Genomic DNA, 20,113 nt, shown 5'->3' with positions numbered 1-20,113 from the left:
CTCTGATTGGTTTGTGGTTGAAGTGGAAGCCGAATTGTTTCTCTCTAGGTGGCTGATTTGACGTGATCTCCTTTCAATGGTTCCTCCTCTGATGGGTTTGCAGTTGAATTTGAAGGCAAATTGATTTCCTCTGATTGTTGTTCGTTTCGCTCTGCATCGTTGGACTGGTCCAAACATTCTTTCAGTGGTGAGACTGTTGGTAGTTGGAGCTGTTGCGGCGTTGAGGCTCTTGTTGGCTTCAGGATCGAAGCTTGGAACGAGCAATTCCATGATTGGTATCGAACCATGGTCGTTCGTAACCCTTGCGTACCAGCCACGCATCGTATACTGTGTCAGGGCCATCCCAGAACACGCGAGCTCGGCGCCGGAACATTGACACTGCCTTGTCAGAGATGTGCAGAGCGTCCCAACATCCTTCGTTGTTTGATGCAAGCTCGACCACTTTTTGCACGTACTCTTCGTCACACTTTTCCGATGCGTTGTCGAAAAGTGGCGTGTCCCAAGAGAGATCTTCGTATAACACGCCTTCAACACGGTCTGCCTCCATGATCGCGTGATCAATTGCTTCGACTGTTGCACTGTCTTTGGAGTTGCTGGGCGATGATGGCACGTCTGCATCTGCTGTCTGGACATTGTTGGACGGGATGCTTGGGGTCTGGCTCAAAGAAAACTCCGCGTTTTCGTCTGCCAACATCAAATCCATCGGGCTGAAATCAAAATCGTTGAAGACAGCTCCCATCCCTTTGGCAGCACCCGCACCATTCCATCTGTGTGTTGGTGTGTCGAAGATTGGTTCGTGTTTGAGTTGTTCGGCCAAGTAATGGAACACCTCCATGCAGTTGATACGGAGCCAGCCTGAAAAAACGACAATTATGAACATATAGTCGGTGAAAGAATGGGACGATAAAAATTTTATTGAAGCAGCAATTATATCCTTATTAGATACTTTGTTTTCATTACTTAGCTGACTGTGAAGGCGCAAAAAGAGGCTTAATATTTTGGTGGATATGTCGATTGTAAATATGATCAATAATTAGCTCACCTTCAACCGAAGGGTCTTTTCGCTTAAGGGAAGATGTCTGGAATACGTCAAGCCGCTTTCGAATCGCTTCATTGTCGATTTCATTGCCAAAGTCTGGGTAAACGTTAGTGGTAATGAAAAATCCTGAGTTGTAATTGACTCTCAGGCCTTCCTTGTGCTTTTGAGGAAGGAAGTTCATGCCACCTGAAGATCAAAGAAGGAAAAAGTGCCATTAAACATTAGAAGAAAAAAAAGAGACGAATTAAACTTGAGTAAACTCTAGTAAACGAGACAAATGAAATTCTACGTACTAGATTAAAGGCCTCAAACACGCAGAATCAAAAAGGTAGGGCAGGACCACAAGAAAAGTGATGAAGAGACGAGGAAACTACAAAAAAAAGAAAAGTACCGCTCACCCTGGAGAACTCGTTTGGCGTCTTCACAAGAGAGGCTGTCTGGCGTCCACTCATCCATCATCACAATCTGAGTTTGGTCGTCGATTAGAGCAGCTGAGAAGCGTCCGTCGTTCATGACCCCAGCTATGTAGCGAGCTGGAATGATGCCCTTGAAGGGAGAAAACCAACTGGTTTTGGCCGAGTCCGCAGGGCCCACTAAACACAATTTCGTCTCCTTGTGAGGGAACTGTTTGTGAACAAGCAACTGGTAATACTTCTTGTAGAAGCGCTTCCTGACCACAGGGTTTCCGAATGAGTTCTCAACGCCCTTGATAAACGGTTCGGGATACGGTCTCTTGTTTGCGTCATATGCGTACTTGACAAATGCTCTCGGGGAACCTGGACGAGAAAAAAATAGAGAATTTTTCTTGAATCACTAAATCCCCTTCAACCAAATGGAACAAAACCAGCAACATACGCAAAATGACTATTCACTTCCGAGAAGCACACGCTAGACTCACAAAAACACTAGAATTCGCCAAATCAGAAAAATAAAATTTAAGTAGGTTTAATTCAGATTTTGCTTACCCTTCAAATCACGAGGTTCAAGCTCGAAACACTTCTTGGCAATGTTGAAGCACGTTCCATGAGGTGTCACCTCGATGAAGTTGTAGTCGATTGAAATTGGCTTTATTATTCGGCATGTTTTTACAGAAAGAAGACTGATAATTTGCTGAACATGCTGTGATATGGTATTCGCAACGTCGTCATTTCCGAGAATGAAATGAATGAAATCGTGCACGGACGAGCAATAGACGTAGGTGAATCTCGATTGTGGAACTTTCTTGTACACGCTACCGTCGTACAAACCATAATGAAAAGTGTTCATGTACACTTTGACTGATTCGATACTCTGCATAAACCGACTGACTGGTCTCAAAGCCGCGACCACTGGCTCTTCTGTGAAGTAAAAAAAATTAAGACACTTTAAATTGATGCAAGCAATGCGTGTAAAAAAACAACTTAACGCCAGGACACTTTGGTCAGTAAAAAAGCCAAAAATAAAATTGGAAAATTTCTCACCTGCAGAAGTAAAGTCAACAAGTTTCATTTCGAGCAAACCTCTGCAAGACTGGACAGCGTTCTTCAGTTCTTTCGCAACATTCGAATCCATCGACTTGGTGAGCCACAATGATGTCAGATGTTTTGATGAGTAGCGAACACCTTCCCCCATCACGACTGTCTCCAGGTTAATTCCTTCTCGTTCAGCTTCAGCTTTCACAAACTTTATTTGAGACTTGGCAAAGTGGTGTAATAGCGTTTCATTGTTGTGGTCCTTTAACACAATGTACAGTGATGCCACGAAACTGTCATTGATAGAACGAACACCTGAAAGAGAATTATAGGCCATAAAATACCATTGGAAAATACAGGGGAAAATAGTGTAAAAAAAAAAAAAAAACGTCCGAAAATCCTTTCACAAAAAAAACTGTATAAGCAGTGATAACGAGTGATAAGCTTGTGACAAGGAGGATAAGAAATCTCAAAGTGTCCGTAAAAAATAAAAACGTCCGAAAAATCCTTTCATTTCAAAAACCTGTGACAAGGCGGATAAGCAGTGATAACGAGTGATAAGCTTGTGACAAGGAGGATAAGAAATCTCAAAGTGTCCGTAAAAAATAAAAAAACGTCCGAAAAATCCTTTCATTTCAAAAACCTGTGACAAGGCGGATAGCAGTGATAAACGAGTGATAAGCTTGTGACAAGGAAGATAAGAAATCTCAAGTGCCGTAAAAAATAAAAAAAACGTCCGAAAAATCCTTCCTTCAAAAACTGTGACAAGGCGGATAAGCAGTGATAACGAGTGATAAGCTTGTGACAAGGAGGATAAGAAATCTCAAAGTGTCCGTAAAAAATAAAAAAAACGTCCGAAAATCTTTCACTTCAAAACCGGTGAAGGCGGATAAGCAGTGATAACAGTGATAAGCTTGTGACAAGGAGGATAAAATCTCAAAGTGTCCGAAAAAGCAAAAAATCGAAAAATCCTTTCACTTCAAAAAACTGTGACAAGGCGGATAAGCAGTGATAACGAGTGATAAGCTTGTGACAAGGAGGATAAGAAATCTCAAAGTGTCCGTAAAAAATAAAAAAAACGTCCGAAAAATCCTTTCACTTCAAAAACCTGTGACAAGGCGGATAAGCAGTGATAACGAGTGATAAGCTTGTGACAAGGAGGATAAGAAATCTCAAAGTGTCCGTAAAAAATAAAAAAAACGTCCGAAAAATCCTTTCACTTCAAAAACCTGTGACAAGGCGGATAAGCAGTGATAACGAGTGATAAGCCTGTGACAAGGAGGATAAGAAATTGAAAGCGACCTTAAATAGAAAAAAAACCAGAAATACTGAAAACGTCCGTACAAGCCAAGGTTGAGATGTATAAGTTTCTTTTTTTTCAGATTCAAAATTAATTTTCTTTTAAAAAGATTAACACTTAAAATGAAATCTAAAAAAAAAGGAGAAAAAAAATTAAATAATCTACGTGCTCGACCCAATCCCTTTCTTAAAAATATTTTCAAAATATCTATCAAGGTTCAATTTTTGAGATTAAAAAGTCATTTACCACGTGCACGCCCCAAAGCCCCTTCCTTGAAAAAACATTTTAAATGTCGACCTTATGAAATAAAGCTCAAACTTTTGAAAAAATCTTTCTGGATTCAATTTCTACTAAAATCTAAAACAAGTCCACCACGTGCTCGGCCCAATCCCCTTCTCCGAAAAAAAATTTAAATATTAAAATTATTTTTCAAATTCAGTTTAAACAAGCTAGATGCTGAATGGACCTACCTGATGATGAAAGTTAGATAGCAATGCAAGGAGAGAAATGAAAAAAATTAGTCAGAAAACATAGAGTTTAGCGAAAATGCATAACGCAAGATGGTGGGGGGGGGGAGAGGGAAGGGTTGTAGGGAAAAAATAAATAGAAAGTTCTGGTCGCAAAAATCAGTTTTATTGACAATTGAATCATGCTTGATGGTGAGCATTGTTATCGATAATGTTTTTGTGTGAAAAACATAGAGATATGAGGAAAAAACCCAATGAAAATCTGCAAAAACGGCTATTTCCCGAATTTTCAACCGGAAAAAATTTTTCTCAAAAATTGAACTCGGCCATGTTTTAAGCATTGCGAATACGCATTATTCTGCAAAAAATCAGAAAAAACTAAAAATAAAAATTCGAGAAAATGTCAAAAAAACGGTTTTTCCGGCATTTCCGACCGGAAATTTTTTTTTTCGAAAATCGGGCTCCGTCACATTTTAGGTATTGTCATATTGCGTCAGTGTGCAAAATTTCATAAAAAAATATAAAGGACAGCTCGAGAAATTCAAGAAATACTGTCTTTCCGGCGAAAATAGGTTGTTCCGGCGACTTTTAAAATAGTTCCGGCTTCAAAAATCAATTTTATTGAAAATTGAAACATGCTTGATGGTGGGCATTGCTATTAAAAATGTTTTTGAATGAAAAAACAACCAATTATAAGGAAAAAGTCCAATGAAAATCTAGAAAAACGGCGATATCCGGCATATTTCAGGCATTTTCCGCCGGAAAATTTTTTTTCTCAAAAATCGGACTCCGCCATGTTTTGGGCATTGTTAATACGCATCTTTGAGCAAAAAATCAGAAAAAACTGATGATAAAATCTCGAGAAAATGCCAAAAAAAACAGTTTTTCCGGCATATTTCCGGCATTTTCGGCCGGAAATTAATTTTTTTCGAAAATCGGGCTTCGTCACAATTTAGGTATTGACATTTTGCATCAGTGTGCAAAATTTCATGAAAAAATATAAAGTACAGCTCAAGAAATTCAAAAAATACTGTTGTTCCGGCGAACATCGGCTGTTCCGGCGATTTTTAGAAAGTTCCGGCTTCAAAAATCAGTTTTATTGACAATTGAATCATGCTTGATCGTGGACATTGCTATCAATAATATTTTTGTGTGAAAAAACAACGAAATATAAGGAAAAAGTCCAATGAAAATCTGCAAAAACGGCGATTTCCGGCATATTTCCGGCATTTTCGACCGGAAAAGATTTTTTCTCAAAAATTGGACTCGGCCAAGTTTTGGGCATTGCTAATACGCATCTTTGTGCAAAAAATCAGAAAAAACTAATGATGAAATCTTGAGAAAATGCCAAAAAACCGGTTTTTCCGGCATATTTCCGGCATTTTCGGCCGGAAATGATTTTTTTTCGAAAATCGGGCTCCGTCACATTTTGGGCATTGCCATTTTGCATCATTGTGCCAAAAATCAGAAAAAACTAATGAGCCAATCCTGAGAAAAGCTGGTAACAGACGGACGGACGAACGGACGGACGGACGAACGGACAGAGGTTAATTTATAGGACCTCCAGGTAGGTCCAAAAATACATACAAAGTCAATTTTTACTAAAATCAAATCAACCCCTTGCTCGGTCCAATCCCCCTCCCTAAAAAAAAATAGACCATCTTGAAAATGCAAAAAGTTTTTTATCAAATCAAAGGGAAGGTTATTCAAAAGTAAAAAAAATGTAAACTTACCACGTCCTTTAACGGCTTTGCAGTGTACAGTCTCGAGTCCTATTCCTCTTGCAATTTTGGTTAAATAACTCTCATAAGCTTCGATACCAATCTCAGGCCAATCGAACATCACCCAGAAAGATATTCCTGCGATGGCTTGGTGCTGATCATCTTTCGTTTGGTTATATAACGCTGTTCCACATGAAAAAAAACCAGCAATTGTTTGTTCAGATGAAAATTTTTCTTCCAAAAGTTGCCTTGCCTGCCAAACTTCCATATTTGATGGTGTTGGTAGCATTACTCTAACGGCTGCTGCCTGATAGTAACGAGACACATGCTGAACAACGAATGATTTTAACGCACATTTAACCAGCGAGCATCGAAGTTCCTTTTTTGGATTAATAATGTCTTGTTCCTCTTGTTGTTGAGAAGCATTCTCAACGTGTCTCTGTTCCATGTTTTCAACCACAGTTGTGTTTAGAAAGGAACAAATTTTCTCTTTTATGGTTAAAGAATATAAACATTAACATTAACATTAACATTAACATTACCAAAACCTAGCATTTAATGCATTACCTCAAGCAAAAATTTGGCATTTTTTTTACGTCATCATAACTATTCTTATAAAGTATATTCTTATAAAAGCGTGTATTCTAAAGTCTGTTCCAAAGAAATTGACAGTCCGTAATTTTTCAAACATCTCTCTTGAGGCAAAAAATATACAACCAAAAGTAATACCTCGTTATAGAGTGATATTTTTGAGCGGTTCCAGGTAAGCTTTATAGAATTTTCTAATTTGAAAATGGAGAATGAAGATTTTTTAAAGAAGACCAAAAACTGAAACTTTGAACCCCGCTGATTGCAAATGTGTATTCAGATCTTTTATATCTCTTTCGGATGAAAATTTTAAACCCACCGGAGTTCCAAATGGGCGATGGATTGCTAAAATGGTTCAATTGAACCTTTAAGCAGCTATAACGTTTGACCCAAAAAAGAAATGAAAAATCTGAATACATAGTTGAAATACTTTAATCGTAGAAATTTTAGCGAGACTAATTATAGCGTACATTAGCGATTCAGGAAAATTTTGATTTTTTTTTGGATTCATTTTAGCGAATCACGATTTCAAAAAATTTTGCGTGGATAAATTTTAGCGAATACTCGTATTACATTATTGATAGAATTCGTTTTCTAGCATTTCTTTGCATTAAAACCCCCGGGGGGGGGGGGGGCACTGGGTTTGCGGACTGACGGTATGTGCGGGCCAAAAATTGGCTTTTAAAATTGCACCCTTACAGTGCAGCAAAAATCATACCCTTAGAGTGCATTTTCCCCCAAATTTTCGATCCCTTTCGTGCAAAAAATGGTCAAAATTCTAGCATTTTTGGTTAAAATATCTAGATTTTTCAAGAATTTTCTGAAATTTCTACCCTTACAGTGCATCTCTAGTTTTTCCGACCCTTACAGTGCATTTTAAACATATTGGAAAAGGTACCCTTAGGACCCGCACATACCCGTCGGTCCTTTTGCCCAGCTGCCCCCCCCCCCCGGGTTAAAACCCTTCCCATTGATAAAAATGTATCAGAAATCATGTAACCAGAAATTTCGCGTAGATAAATTTTAGCGATCTGGCGATTCGGCGTGTTTTAGCGAGATATATTTTAGCGAAAATAGGGAAAACTCGCTAAAACGCTAAAATTAATCTCGCTAAAATTTCTACGATTAAAGTAGCTAAATTTTGTTAAAATCAGCGGGTTTTAAAGTTTCATAAGAGTATAAAAGGTGGGACAATTGAATTTATTGTTCTACGGGAAGAACTCCAGAAAAATGTGTCGGTTGGTCGGGGGTTGGTCGGTATAATAAATATTAAAATCTAGGGTATTCTAATCTATCTAAGGCAACACACTTTTTCTTTTTTATCGATGAACAACTTTTAGTGCCATTTTCAAATTTTTCTAAGTTCTGGGATGAATTTTCACTTTTTCAACTTGTTCGGTTAAAAATATCTGCAAAAACTTAAGTAAAGTCCAACTTCCTACTTTGCAAATAGTCATATCGATTTTGGAAAATCGAAAAAGGTCTTTGGTCTCGCCAAACAAAGTTTTTTTCAGATTAAGAAAAATTTTAACCATTTTATTCTCCATCTTCATTTTCAAATTACCTTTCCAGCGAGGTATTACTTTCAGTTATATCTTCTTTTCCTCAAGAGTAATGTTTAATAAAGCACGGACTGACTATTTTTTACTTCAGATCTTAATTTGTTCTGGGATTTTGCCCAAATTTCAAACCTGTTATGCACAGATATGTAATTTGGAGCTGCACAAATATATAATTAAATTTCTGCGCAGATATGTAAAACCCGATCTTTTTTGAAATATTCTATTTAAAAATCGACTCGATTTCAACATTAATTGTTCAAAGTATTCAGTCGTAATGTTTTTGACTGTGCCAAGGGTTTGGTAATTTTTGTTTTTCTTGTAAGCATCATCTTTATAGGAAACAAATCAAAGTCTGTTTATCAAAGTGGGATTGGCTTTCAGCGATTGGTTCTATCAAAGCAAACAGGGGTCTGTGCTGAATTAGGAAAAGGAAAGTATTGTTTTTCTTATAAGAATCATATTTATAAGAAACAAATCAATATTTTTTTTATGAAAGTGCAAATGGCTTTCGACATCGGTTCTATCAAAGCAAACAGGGGGCTGTACTTAAATTCAGTAATTTTCATTCTTCTTATAATTTCTCTAATGGTTATTAGGTCCTGAGTCGTTAGGTATAAATAAATATTTCCACAAATCCATCTTTGCTTTGAAAGAACCGATCACCGAAAGCTAAAACTTTTTAGTTAAAGATTTATAGATTGTTTTCTTATAAAGTTAATGTTTACAAAAAAAAATCCATTTTAAAAGTTTGCTTTAAAAGAACCAATCACCGAAAGCTAAAACTTATTGGTTGAACAGTTATAGAATGTTTTCTTGTAAAGTTGATGCTTATAATGTCTAAAAATTTAGCAAAAACATCTCAATACAATGAATACTTCTTGTATTTGATAGATATTAGCTAAAATACCGAAAGTCCAAATAAGGTAAAAGTAATGGTAAAAAATTATCAAGCCCGAAGTGCTGGACTCGAGACTCCTGGATGGGAATGAAACCACTTATTTCCCATTCAGAACGCCCACGCTTGTTTTTTAATGAAAAGTCTAACTTACTCACATATGCTAAACCCAAGCGACAAATGATGCGTCTGGACTAGACTCAAATTCTAGGAACTTTCTTTTTAAACCTTGTTATTGTAACGGAAATTATTATTAGAAAATAAACTCGATTGGGTGAATTTCATCATATTACAATATAAACAGAAAAGTTGCAGCGTTTTTGACTAAAGATTACTTTATACACCGAAGTTTGCGTGTACCCTATCCACGATCCTTTTTTACAGTTTCGAGAGCACACTCAAGGAACATATCTCCAGAATTTCAGAAAAAAATCCAGTAAGAGTTGAACTTACAAAAATCAAGTTATTTTTTCCTGGGATAAAACCCGAATTGAATCTTGAATGTAAAACTTGACGGTATTGTAGCCGCGTGAACGTTTTGCCCTTAAGGGCTCTGACCATAGTCAGAAAATCGATTTTAGTATCTGAACATAAAAGTTATGTTTTAGATTCTTTAACACTTTTAACAAAGAATTGCCTTTATAAATTGCTTTTTAATCAAACCCCTTAAGAGTAATTAAGAACTTAATTGCAAAAGTGATGTTATGAACTTCAAAAAGACGTTAATAATATGTTGCATTACCTTCTTTTATAAAAAGTGCTATAAATAAGTTCAAAATGTTTTTTCTTCGCCGAAACTAAGCTCTTCAAAGTTGAAATACTCTTCCTCGCAAAAGTCTTCATTTTCTTCCTCATCAATTTTTTCAATGCAATTTTTGAATTTTCAGATTCACGAATAGTTTGTCTAACAGAAAATGTATAACATGCCATAGTTTTGTTGGTTACATCAGTCAGAAAACACATTTTAAACATGGCAATTATAAAAAATTGACTATGGTCAGAGCCCTTAAGTAGACAAATCTTTGGTTTTGAACACTCTTACTGGAATAACACAACACTGTATTTGTGGGCTTTAAATCGACAGCCGACATGTTTCGGAAAGAGAGTGGATATAGAATATTGAAAGCTTTCCTCGACAGATTAGCAAAGATTAAAAGAGGAAAAAATTGGGTCAAGTCCTTTCCTTTATTGATAATATCTTTAAAAATGAAAGGATATGAAAACAATAAAACATAGCAACTACTTAAGGCGGAGTAAAATCCAGACGAAAGAATAATATCGAAATATGCCTCCAATCAAGCTCTAGAAAGGTCAAAATTATTAATGCACCAAAGATTTTTTAAGTATTATATTGAAGGGAATTTTTTTGTCAAGTCCAAAGTTTTGCATTCAGATTTTGTGCTATCACGCCACTATTAAATTATGATAGGTTGATTTATGACGTTTTTTTTAATGAAAATCTATCAAAAGAAATTTGTCTATCCTAAACCAGGATATTCATTTTATCATATTTACTTTAACAATTCGAAAAACAATAGAACTACAATTTGTCCCCAATAAACTTATTGTTCATTGCAATAACAGTATTTTTGGAATCCTGACTTTATGCATTTTCCTTGTCTTCCATATAGGTTCAATCGACTGACGGCGCCGTCAGGAATGGAAAAACTGTCTTTATTTTTCGTTACCAGGCCTTCGAAAAGCCCGCCACCCGGTGTTGCCCTTATAAGAACTTTGTAGAGAACCTCGTCGCCATTTTCGTTCATCAAAGTCACCTGTCTAATCGAATCTAGCTTTAAAGTCGCGCATTTCACATTAAGTTTTCGTTTAGAAAGCATTAAATTAATATGCTGCACCATTATGTCAGCTAATTTCTTGGAGAGTGGCGTGTCTATAACTGTTTCTTTTGGTTTATTATAACAAGGACAGTATAGCTGAGGTATCCCAGCCGTTGTGCAGGTTCTGTTCCAAGGTATTTCATCGAAAAGACTGATTCCTCGTTGAGTTTTATATTTCAGTTGACCTCCTCGATAGTTTCCCTCCAAAATATCTTTTAAAGTTTGATGAACATCGAAAGGCGTGGCCAGCCGCTTCTGATTAACTTTCATCTTATTAGTGAGATTGGGGTATTTAGTGTGAAACCAAGGAGGAGTCACAACTGATAAAAATGTTAATCGTTCCTCGAAATAACCATTACGTGTAAGTCGAACGTCTCCGTAACGAGGTCCGTGATCACCCATCAAGAAAATTAGAGTTCTGTTGAATGAGTTTTTCGAGAAGAGTTTACGTAGAGAGTCCGCGATGAGATCGTCCGCGCGTTCGATATCATTCTCATCCCCGTGACCAGGTTCAGTGAGAATGTTAACAACAAATAATTTTTGTTTGTTACCATACCAATCAAACAAGTTATGAGCTAACTTCATTTGAGTTGAAACAAAGGGCTCGTTCCCAAAACAATACTTAGTGCTGTGTTTCGAAAGCACCTTATGTTGCAGAAAGTAAGGACGGTAAAAATAATCAAACGGTTTAGCGCTTTTGAAACCAACTTTTTTACCGTAACCGAACGTCGAGAGTTTGACAGCGTTTTCGAAGAAAGCTGTTGTATAATTCTTCCGAGAAAAAGATTTCCATATAAAATCTTCTACCTCATCAAACGAGTTGATTTTCCGGTATTTCCGGTGAAATTCATCTTTCATATTCATCATCCCGTTATTCGCGCGTAATCCAGTCAACATAGGAACGAGATTGACGTACGTATTATCAGCCACTTTAGTATAACCATCAAAAAAGAAAGTTTGTCTCTCTTTCAAAAGCTTATCGATCGATTTCATATGTCTTTTAAAACGTGCTGTGGCCATACTTTCGAAGATTAACATGTAAACTGACAATTCATCCTCGGTAGGCTTTTGTAAAGGCTCTTTAATAGGTTGCGTTTGGACATGAACGTTAAAATAAACGTGTTTACGTTTCCCTTTCTTTCCTACAAAACACTCAACCTGAACCATACCAGAAGACGGGAATTTGATCGGTTCGGCTGCCGTCAATTTAGCCAGTTTCGTATTTTTAATGCCATTCTTGTGACCCTCTTTCTTGAACAAGTATTTCCAAAAACATTTGATGCGTCGCTTTGTCTTTTTCTTGTAGTTCTCAAATACAGTCTTATTCAAATAGATTAGTTCTCTCTCAATGTAAGAGAACTCTTCTTGAATTTTCTTACATTCGAATCTTCGTGGGTGCTTTATGAACGGGAGAACTTCTTTATCGAAAGGATCGATTTTTGGTAGTTTACAAGTCATCTGCCCTTCAAATGAATCTTTTGCTTTACCAGGGCTTTGGATTCCGGGGTCATTCAATTTGACTGCGATATTTCTCAAAGAATCGACTTCTTTGTCCGGAATAGTGTGAAATCGGAGGGAGTCTCTTTCTCTGGGAGGAGAGGTCGATTCCTGAAAAGGACCAGGTACAGCTTTCACTTTGGATCGATTGAAATAATTATTTGAGCTTTTGTGTTGCTTTATGGCCACGTATCTCATCATTCGTCCTCGGACGGTTATTGCTAAACACAAAAAAGTAGGATTGAATACTGCTTAAATCAATGCTTGACTTTAGAGGCGTTTCAGATTATGAAGTATATCAAAATCAGAAACTCTGGGGGCCGATCGTTTATTCACCGGTACAGTTATCATATCAATAAGAGTAAACCAGTCACTAACAAGAAAACAAGGTTGGTGTAGAAATTTAAATAGCGTCCGCAAAAATAATTAGTGGCACTGAAATGAACGACTTTGTGGTATCAGTGAATAAGATACAAAAAAAACTAAAACTGTAACCTACCAGGCATTCGAAGATGATTGTTGACCCAAGTGAACGTGAAAATTATTGTGAAAATGCATAGCAAGATGGAAAAGAGTTTCTTGAAAACACCCATGTCTGTATTCAGTAGCTACTCAAAACAATATATCGTATAGACTTCTCTCCTTACATTACTATACCGACAAGATTGATAAATTTGTAATTTTGAAAAACACAAAGCTAATAAGCGGTTTTAATTGCTTTTCATTTTTACACAATTAATTGATTCAGCTGCAGCAATATTATTTTTCTAAACGACACATAATCATGATGTGCAGTAGAAAATTGATATCATTGGAAATGCTTTCTTCCAGTTTGACTTTAGTATGAGGAAGTTCAGCTTAACGTGGCCTATCTATCGTTTAGCCATGACCAAACTAACTAGGGAGGAGGGTGTCAAATCAATCATTTACCCTAATTATGGATATAACGTCTTCCTACACGTTCATTCTATTTCAATCCACTTGTTACCTAGCTGCCAAGTAACTCGATGTGATGTTTTAAATTTTCACATATAGTCTTTAAACTTGTTAGAAAATGAAAAGAGAAAAACTAACAAATTTCTGGGATAAACATTGAAATTGTTTGTTATATCTTTGTATGTTAATTCAGTCTTATTTAATCCACACCAATGAACTTTCCTACATGAGCAAGTTTGAAAAAAAATAAACTGTGAGGCTTTTTAAATGTATAAAGATCTAAGAGAGCTAACTTAAAATAATATTCTTACCAACCTTGTGGTCCGAAATAATGAAGCCAGTTGAAGTTGCACATTGCATGGATAAAGTCGCAGTTCCATTGATCACCAGGCTGGTTCCAACCCAACTATTATGTACGATTGAATTCTTCATCGTGTTAAACAAATCATTCCATTTAATTCATAATTTCAATTTTTAGAATATTTACTATTTTAAAGCTGAAATGAGAACAACACATACAAAATTTAAACAAATTTTGGGACTAAATGTTTTCACTCCCTGTCAGTAACGCGGATAATATTCGCCAATATAAAAATTATTTTTTACAGAGGGTGGTAAAGTGGATTGAATTAAGTATGAATTGGGAATTTGAAAGATATCACACAGTGTTTACCATGCAAAATAAATCATTTTTAGGACAGATGTGACAAAAATAGTGAATAGTTGATATCTTAATATTTCTACTTTTTGATAAAATAAATAACCAATATTAAATAACAAATATTTGTAAATAGATTTGGTAAATTACATATTTACACATCACGGAGGAGCTATTCCAGCTGATCAATAACACCATAATAATGAGATCAAGATACAGCGGAGGGCACAAATTCCTTATATTTGAAAGAATAGTTATAAAATCATCAAATGATGCAATTCCCCATATAAATTGTACAATTTCGAGTGTATAGTGTGTTTTTGAGAAATATTTTGAGAACATTTTTTAAGCCTCTAACCCTGTTCAGAATTTCTCCCTGTGACGACTTAAAAAATTTATTTCACTCAAAGTTTCATGCACCCAGAAAGCATCAGCTAATGGTCCAGAGCACTTTGTGTTAACTTGCTCATTTATAATAATAAATACTGTAAGTGGTTTGGGATGTAAAAAAATAGAACATCAAAATGTCAGCCCTTTTTGCTCATTAAAAATAAATTCAATCTTAATGAAATTGAGATACGTATTACACAATCATTGATCATAATCTTAAGGTTTTGAGGAGAAAATCAAAGCAAGGCACTCGTTCGTCTGGAAAACGAATCCAATTTTCTGTTATTTTGCAATAAAATATCAAAAACATATCAAAAACATATGCGAATCGCAGCAGCTGGATAGGAGAAATCAAAACTCCATAGGTTATCAAGTTAAGGACTTGTAAGACCAACAAAAATACAGAGTGAAAACTACGTCAGCCACCCCTAAGTACGGAAGCCCATAAGTGCCATTGAGATTTTCCTTTAATTTTTTAACGACGAAACTAAAAAAATTGACGACCAAACTAAAAAATTGACGACCAAACTAAAAAATTGACGACCAAACTGAAAAATTGACGACATTGAAAATGGTGGCCCTGGTGGTTGAAAAATGGAAATATCATTGATTATGGTGGATTCTGAAGATTGATTTGATAGTTCTGTCGAATACAATGCTGGCGAAGATGGTTCTTGTGAATAAAATAAGATGCTGGCAATGATGAATCTGAATAAGGATGTGATGGTTGAAGATTGTTGAAATCACCGGGGTGTCAATGGAATCATCGATGATTTTCCAGGCTGTACGGTCAAATCTACAGACCAGATTCGAGGTCATAAGTCATAATCCGATTACCCGAAAAAAAAAACCAGCACTGTAAACCGGCAACTTTTTCGATTGGTTTGTAAGTTACAATCGAGTTCTGAGCCGACCCAATATCTTTTAAACTGGCCATCAGCTTTTAAACTGAATGAAATTGTTTGCAAAAAAGCGAATCGACTTTTAAACTGCCCAACCTTTTAAAATTGACCTAATCACATTTCAAACTGACCCAGTCGTGCTTTAAACCAACCCAATCGATTTTAAAACTGATCACCTTTCAAACCGACCCTAACACTACTTTAGCCATCCCGGTCACCTTTTAAACCAACCATAAAAGGGGTAGAGGTCATTATAAAGTGATTTTGGGGTTGGAAAATCGAAAAAATGGAAAAAAACCCTACAATTAAGCAACGAAGAGTAATCACACAAACACCAGTAAATTTAGAAGAAGCCTATACCGCAACATTGGCAAAAGAATCAGCCTTCATATCCACAGTCGAAGGGAAGAGTCCAGTGAAGTAGAAAAGTTGATACCAATCCTTAGTTCTCTAGCAAAGAATTTAGCAGAAAGCAAGTCTGACAGTCAAAAACTGAACTTTGCAAAGAACATGGCTCCGAATGGGGTTCTAGGTCCCCCCAACAAATTTAGGTCCCCCCACTTTTCAGTAAGGTTCAGGTCCCAGTTGAAATATAAAGGTTCAGGTCCCTGCAAAAATTGCTTTCAAGGTTCAGGTCCCAGCAAAAAAAGCTACTGTCATTTCTGGTAGTATTATTACTAGTTTTTTTTACGTATCAACATGGGACGTCAACCAACTGAGGAATAGAAGAAAGAATTCATGTACATCATAAAAATGCGGGGTTAAAAAAAATTGGGGGTCCAAATTGAAAATTTAAATAAATGTTGCCCACCATGGTTGGGCAACGAGAAATTTTTGGAATTTTAAGGGTAGAAATCTGCCATTTTAGCCTACATTTTGATAGAATGTAAGAGATAATAAATTCAATAGAAAAATCCTTAACTTATTAACCAAAACATTAGTGAGGGGGTATTTTACAGTTTCCTAATTAGCCCCCCCAGAACTTTAGTGTAGCCCTTCAGCTCCCCCCACTTTTTTAGGTCCCCCCTGAATTTAAAAAATGAGACAGCTCCCACCCACTTTTAAGCCAATTTGAGATTTACACCCCCCCCCCAAATAAGTGGGGGGGGGGGGCGGAGCCATGAAGAAGGAACATACAAGAGAGATCCAAAAAGTGAAACAGATACTAAAAAGACTTGCATTCACAGATAATCGCCAACATGCAAAGACTTCAAAGGAAAGCGACTCCTCAACGACGAAATGATTGTTATGATTGCGGGAAACATGGCCAGTTTGCTAGGGATAGCAGAAGTATCCACAACGACAGGCAAGGGACAAATAACCAACAATACCAAAATCAAAGATGGCCTGGAATAACATCAGTTCAAGGACAAATACAGTTTCGACCTATGGGACAACAACCAACCAAGACTTAAAGTCACCAAAATTTCCCACCCTTCCAGCACCAGCACGTTTCCGCAACAGAAAATCAATCAACATGATGCACAGCAGGTAAAAGAATTTGCCGAAAGGAAAGCACCCCGTTCAAGAATCAACATTCGAAATGCTGTAATCAACTACGTTACCGAAAAACTTTAACGTAACTAAAAACCCAGAAGAGGAATTCACGTATTCGCAACTTTTATACATATAATTTAGCCAGTCATCAACAAAGTAGAATCCGTACACGGAAAACCCAAAAATATCAGCACTAGTCTCTTGTAAAATGTTCGATTCAATGAAGCAAACAATAGACAAAAACTCAAAAATGGCTGAAAATTCCAGCAAGTAGGTGTCAACATTTCGATGATGATGAATACAGGATAGCAAAGGACAGACTCATCAATTGATGGACCTTATGATCAATCCTCAGTACAACTGGCGTGAAAGATAAACACCTTTATGTGTTATGTCTAACATCCAAAAAAAATTATTTCCACTTTTTGTTGTAATGTAATGCAAATGTAATTATTTCTTTTGTTATTTTGTTAAAATAATATCTTATTAATTTCGCTTAGCGAAAGTATTACGATAGCCTTTCTGCGGCGGCGGTGTCATCGGAAAAAAAATTAGAAAACGAAAGTACTCGATACGGTGGACAAACCTACTAAATTTTATTTGTTTTCCTCGGTCACACTCACCATGCATAAATATTGTGGTCGTTTTTTTTTTGCAAAAAGAAAAATAATAAATGTAAAACGTACAATTTTGAAACAATTCAAATACCATTAATATTATTTGCTCATCTTCATTGTCCTTTAAACAAGCACTTTATTCTTTTAATATTTTTCTTATGAATGATCTACTTGACATGCGTAAATGAAAAACAGAGAGAGGTTATTATGCGTTTAAAATAAAGAGGATTTAGTTGAGAATCGTAGTCATCTACATCAGAATCTATTCAATAACTCTTGAAACACGGTGATATACCTTTCGGTAGTTAGTTCTTACAAAGTAAACAAGGGACAGTGCACAATATAAGAATGTTTACTTTTCTTATAAGCATCTACTTTATAAGATACTAATAAATAACTCTTGATAGACAGCCATATACCTTTCGGTAATTAGTTTTTAAAAAGTAAACAAGGGATGACGCACAATTTGAGTATATTTATTTTTCTTATAAGCATTTACTTTATAAGAATCTAATCAATAACTCTTAAAACACGGCGATATACCTTTCGGTAATTAGTTTTTACAAAGTAAACAAGGGATGACGCACAATTTGAGCACATTTATTTTTCTTATAAGCATATACTTTATAAAAATCAAATCAATAACTTTTGATAGCTGGGGATATACTTTTAGGTAATTAGTTTTTACAAAGTAGACAGGGGACTACTGGTTGGAGTAGTTTAAATATGGCTCAGCCTCGCTTATTCATCATAAAAAATGACCGTGTCCGAAGCAATTCTCATGACTCGACCTAAACTTTTTTTTCTAATCCACCTCGTAATTTTCTTAACAGCTTTTTCAGAGCCAGCATTATAGCATACTTTTTGCAAATATTTGGCGAAATTTTCGACTTCAAGTCGTCTTGTTCGATTTGAATTAGTTATGTAATTTTATTCAGTTAATATAATTATTTTAATTCATTCGACTTTTTATAAAAATATATGATTTTAATGATTTTAGTAGTTAGCTATTTATGAAAAATATACGTAAAAAAGGCATGAAATTAGACGTTTCACTCACTTTTAGTCCGCAATTTAACCATATCTTGCATTCTAGAGGTATATTTAACCTCATTAGAGGACTTGTTTCTTTAAAAGAGCGCTAAGGTTCCATCACAGTTATAGTGATAACTATTTCGCGCGCCTTTTATTTTTGTGCACATGACAGCTACCACACAAAACCAAAAAGCTGAATCTAAAGGAATTGACAAACTCCGAGAGTGGTCAATTTGATTCGTAATTCCCAATTTATTTATAGCGTTAAGCAATCCGCACGTGGAAAGAACGACGAGATATTGCTTCACTTCACAAAGTCCCTGGGTCTTGATATAAAAAATTCACGAAGAAAGAGAAAAAGAAGTCGGAAAAAGTAACCACGATTTAATGGCTTGGAGGAGGCTTGTAACATTTTTACATGAACCAATATGTTGGTCGACAGGATATAAGTATGTTATAATTTGCTTATAATTTATTCAATAAATTTATAGTTAAATTCATTATTATTTATAAAATGTACTTTTTTGTGCCAGAATTGAGGGTAGAGGAGACTTTAAAAAAAAACACCACAGAGTCGTCAGAACAATGCAGTTTCACGAGATCTGTTCCGAGGAATCTGTCAAAAAGTGTAACATGACTCCGCTAAGTAGCTTTCCCACGTCAACCACACTATGGAAAACCTCATAAAATGTCAACCATGACGACCTTCAAACAGTGCTTCAGAAAACTACACTTTTAAAACTCTAAACCACTATAAATAGATGGTGTTTGCGTCTTTCTGCACCGTTTATCCAAGATTTAAGTATATTCAAGCTTTACTGAACGATTGGATGATTATAACAACGATATCACTCATGTGTAAAACATAGCCGAACTCGAAAAATAGCGTTAAAATACTCTTCATCAAAAAATGTCTACAAAAGACACGTTCAAAACGCTGAGGAATAAATAAATCCGGCATTTGCTGGTAATACTTCATCGAATTCTAATTTTATTCCGAATTAGCAAGATAAATCTTTTTTATTTTAGATTAATATGTATGTATGAGTCGAAAGCAACTCTTTGTACGCGGCTTGAAATCAGAACAAAGATGGATTCTGCTCAACAGTCAGTCACATGTACAATTAGAACTTTATTGATAAAAATTATTTGAATTAAACCCAGCTAATTTTGCACGGAATGATGGTTTGTTGATAAATCCATGTCTTACCACTTTTCTGTATTATATATCAACCTACATATCAATTGCGGAAATATCACATGATTGTTTTATAAAAATGAAAAGGCACTCGATTTGTTTATAGAAGACTTTGCACCGACTGATTTGTGTTACACATCTTACACTTAAACTGAGGAAATTCTATCTATATTTTTGTTGGCCTGGAAGGAATATGTGCTTGTTATGCTTTGATTGGAATGATGTTTTGCAACGGCGTGTATAAAGGCATAGGAGGAAGTGTGACTTGATGGATTCTTCAAGCGGATGGAAAAGGAGAAACGAGTGAATATCGTACATAAGCCAAAGAAGAACTTTGCGTGAAAAAACAACAACAAGATAACCAGTTCCCTAAAACATAAACGAAGATATGGTGCTACATCTCAAAAATGAAGTGGACATGATCATGATCAAAAAATTTATTTGCAACAAGAAGGCTTACACATACAATTGGTACAACCAAATCTGATGATGAGGAGTTCGAGAAACTTAACGAAATGGCTA

At 35.8% G+C, this 20,113-nt stretch overlaps 2 protein-coding genes across 2 annotated transcripts; both read right to left on the bottom strand.

The window, feature by feature from the left end:
• Window positions 1-238: 238 nt before the first annotated feature.
• On the bottom strand, window positions 239-6,474 carry LOC136816714 (uncharacterized). The gene is made up of 6 exons (XM_067073035.1): window positions 5,991-6,474; window positions 2,500-2,805; window positions 2,005-2,376; window positions 1,438-1,815; window positions 1,043-1,225; window positions 239-855 (listed from the first exon to the last, which is right to left on the bottom strand). The coding sequence occupies exons 1-6, from the start codon at window positions 6,424-6,426 to the stop codon at window positions 239-241; spliced, it is 2,292 nt and encodes a 763-aa protein (XP_066929136.1). The 5' UTR covers window positions 6,427-6,474.
• Window positions 6,475-10,430: 3,956 nt separating this feature from the next.
• On the bottom strand, window positions 10,431-13,764 carry LOC136816697 (uncharacterized). The gene is made up of 2 exons (XM_067073024.1): window positions 12,858-13,764; window positions 10,431-12,579 (listed from the first exon to the last, which is right to left on the bottom strand). The coding sequence occupies exons 1-2, from the start codon at window positions 12,949-12,951 to the stop codon at window positions 10,586-10,588; spliced, it is 2,088 nt and encodes a 695-aa protein (XP_066929125.1). The 5' UTR covers window positions 12,952-13,764; the 3' UTR covers window positions 10,431-10,585.
• Window positions 13,765-20,113: the final 6,349 nt, after the last annotated feature.

This window comes from Clytia hemisphaerica, unplaced genomic scaffold (genome assembly GCF_902728285.1).
Source record: "Clytia hemisphaerica strain Z4C2 unplaced genomic scaffold, Clytia hemisphaerica genome assembly, whole genome shotgun sequence".
Lineage (NCBI taxonomy): Eukaryota > Metazoa > Cnidaria > Hydrozoa > Leptothecata > Clytiidae > Clytia > Clytia hemisphaerica.
Note: the sequence above shows the minus strand (reverse complement) of the source record. Positions and strands in the feature narration are given on the sequence as shown.